The sequence below is a fragment of the Apteryx rowi genome, unplaced genomic scaffold, assembly GCF_003343035.1.
Source record: "Apteryx rowi isolate R43461 unplaced genomic scaffold, aptRow1 scaffold_782, whole genome shotgun sequence".
Classification (NCBI taxonomy): domain Eukaryota; kingdom Metazoa; phylum Chordata; class Aves; order Apterygiformes; family Apterygidae; genus Apteryx; species Apteryx rowi.
The window spans coordinates 323,334-324,809 of record NW_020451074.1 but is presented as its reverse complement, the minus strand read 5'-3'; the positions used below and the strand labels follow the sequence as shown (position 1 = coordinate 324,809).

At 67.0% G+C, this 1,476-nt stretch overlaps 1 protein-coding gene across 1 annotated transcript in view; it reads left to right on the top strand.

The window, feature by feature from the left end:
• The first annotated feature begins 466 nt into the window (after positions 1 to 466).
• S1PR2 (sphingosine-1-phosphate receptor 2) overlaps positions 467 to 1,476 on the top strand; it is a 1,240-nt gene continuing 230 nt past the window's right edge. The window contains exon 1 of the mRNA XM_026088716.1: positions 467 to 1,468. Within this exon, the coding sequence (XP_025944501.1) occupies positions 540 to 1,468 (929 nt within the window). The 5' untranslated portion in view covers positions 467 to 539. The remainder of the gene's footprint in view (positions 1,469 to 1,476) is intronic.

Here is a 1,476-nt window from a genome sequence, read left to right as displayed (position 1 = left end):
CCCGTCCTCATCCCCATGACATCCCCATCCCGTCCCCATCATATCCCCATTCCCATGGCGTCCCCGTCCTCATCCCCATGACATCCCCGTCCCCATGGCATCCCCGTCCCCATCCCCATGGCATCCCCATCCCCATCCCCATGACATTCCCATCCCCATGGCATCCCCATCCCCATCCCCATGGCCCTGTCACCGCCATCGGGGCCTCCCCGAGCTCCTCCAGCGCAGCCGCCCCGCGCCGGCCCCGACGGCCGGCTCCGAGACGCGTCTCTTATCTCCTGCCATCAGGATTTCCTTTTTGAGTCATTTCTGCCGTGCGCCCCGGTGCTCCGAGGCAGGATCTCGCACCTCTGCCTGCGTGGCTGCGGCGGGCGCCAGGGCCGAGGCCGAGGCCGGCGCGCTCGTGACACGGGCAGCGGCCCCGTGCCTCCCTGCGCCCACCCGGCCGTTTCCCCCGCCAGGTCTCCGCGGCCCGGCCATGTCCCCGCGGCGCTGAGCTCCCCGGGGCGGGCAGCGAGCGGGACCCCCGGCCGGCGGCCATGGGGAGCATCTACAAGGAGTACTTCAACACGGAGAAGATCCGGGAGCATTACAACTACACCAAGGAGGGCTCGGAGAGCAGCCCCGGCACGTCCTACTCGGCCGTCTCCATCCTCATCGTGGTGCTCTGCTGCTTCATCGTGCTGGAGAACCTGCTGGTGCTCATCTCCGTGGGCCGCAACAAGAAGTTCCACTCGGCCATGTACATCTTCATCGGCAACCTGGCCGCCTCCGACCTGCTGGCCGGGCTGGCCTTCATGGCCAACATCCTGCTCTCCGGGGCCACCACCTTCAAACTGACGCCGGTGCAGTGGTTCGTGCGGGAGGGCACGGCCTTCGCCACGCTGGCGGCCTCCGTCTTCAGCCTGCTGGCCATCGCCATCGAGCGGCACGTGGCCATCACCAAGGTGAAGGTCTACAGCAGCGACAAGAACTGCCGCATGGTGCTGCTCATCGGGGCCTGCTGGGTGATCGCCGCCGCCATYGGCAGCCTGCCCATCATGGGCTGGAACTGCATGAGCGACCTGCGCGACTGCTCCACCGTCCTCCCCCTCTACTCCAAGCGCTACTTGCTCTTCGTCATCACCATCTTCACCCTCATCCTCCTCACCATCGTGGGGCTCTACAGCCGCATCTACTGCATCGTCCGCTCCAGCCACGCCGAGATCGCCAGCGCCCAGACCCTGGCGCTGCTCAAGACGGTCACCATCGTCCTGGGGGCCTTCATCGTCTGCTGGCTGCCGGCCTTCATCATCCTCCTCGTGGACGCCTCCTGCCCCGTCCGGGACTGCCGCATCCTCTACAAGGCGAACTACTTCTTCTCTTTCGCCACGCTCAACTCGGCCGCCAACCCCATCATCTACACGCTGCGGAGCAAGGACATGCGGCGGGAGTTCCTGCGGGTGCTGTGCTGCGGCGGGGCCGGGCAGCGGGGCC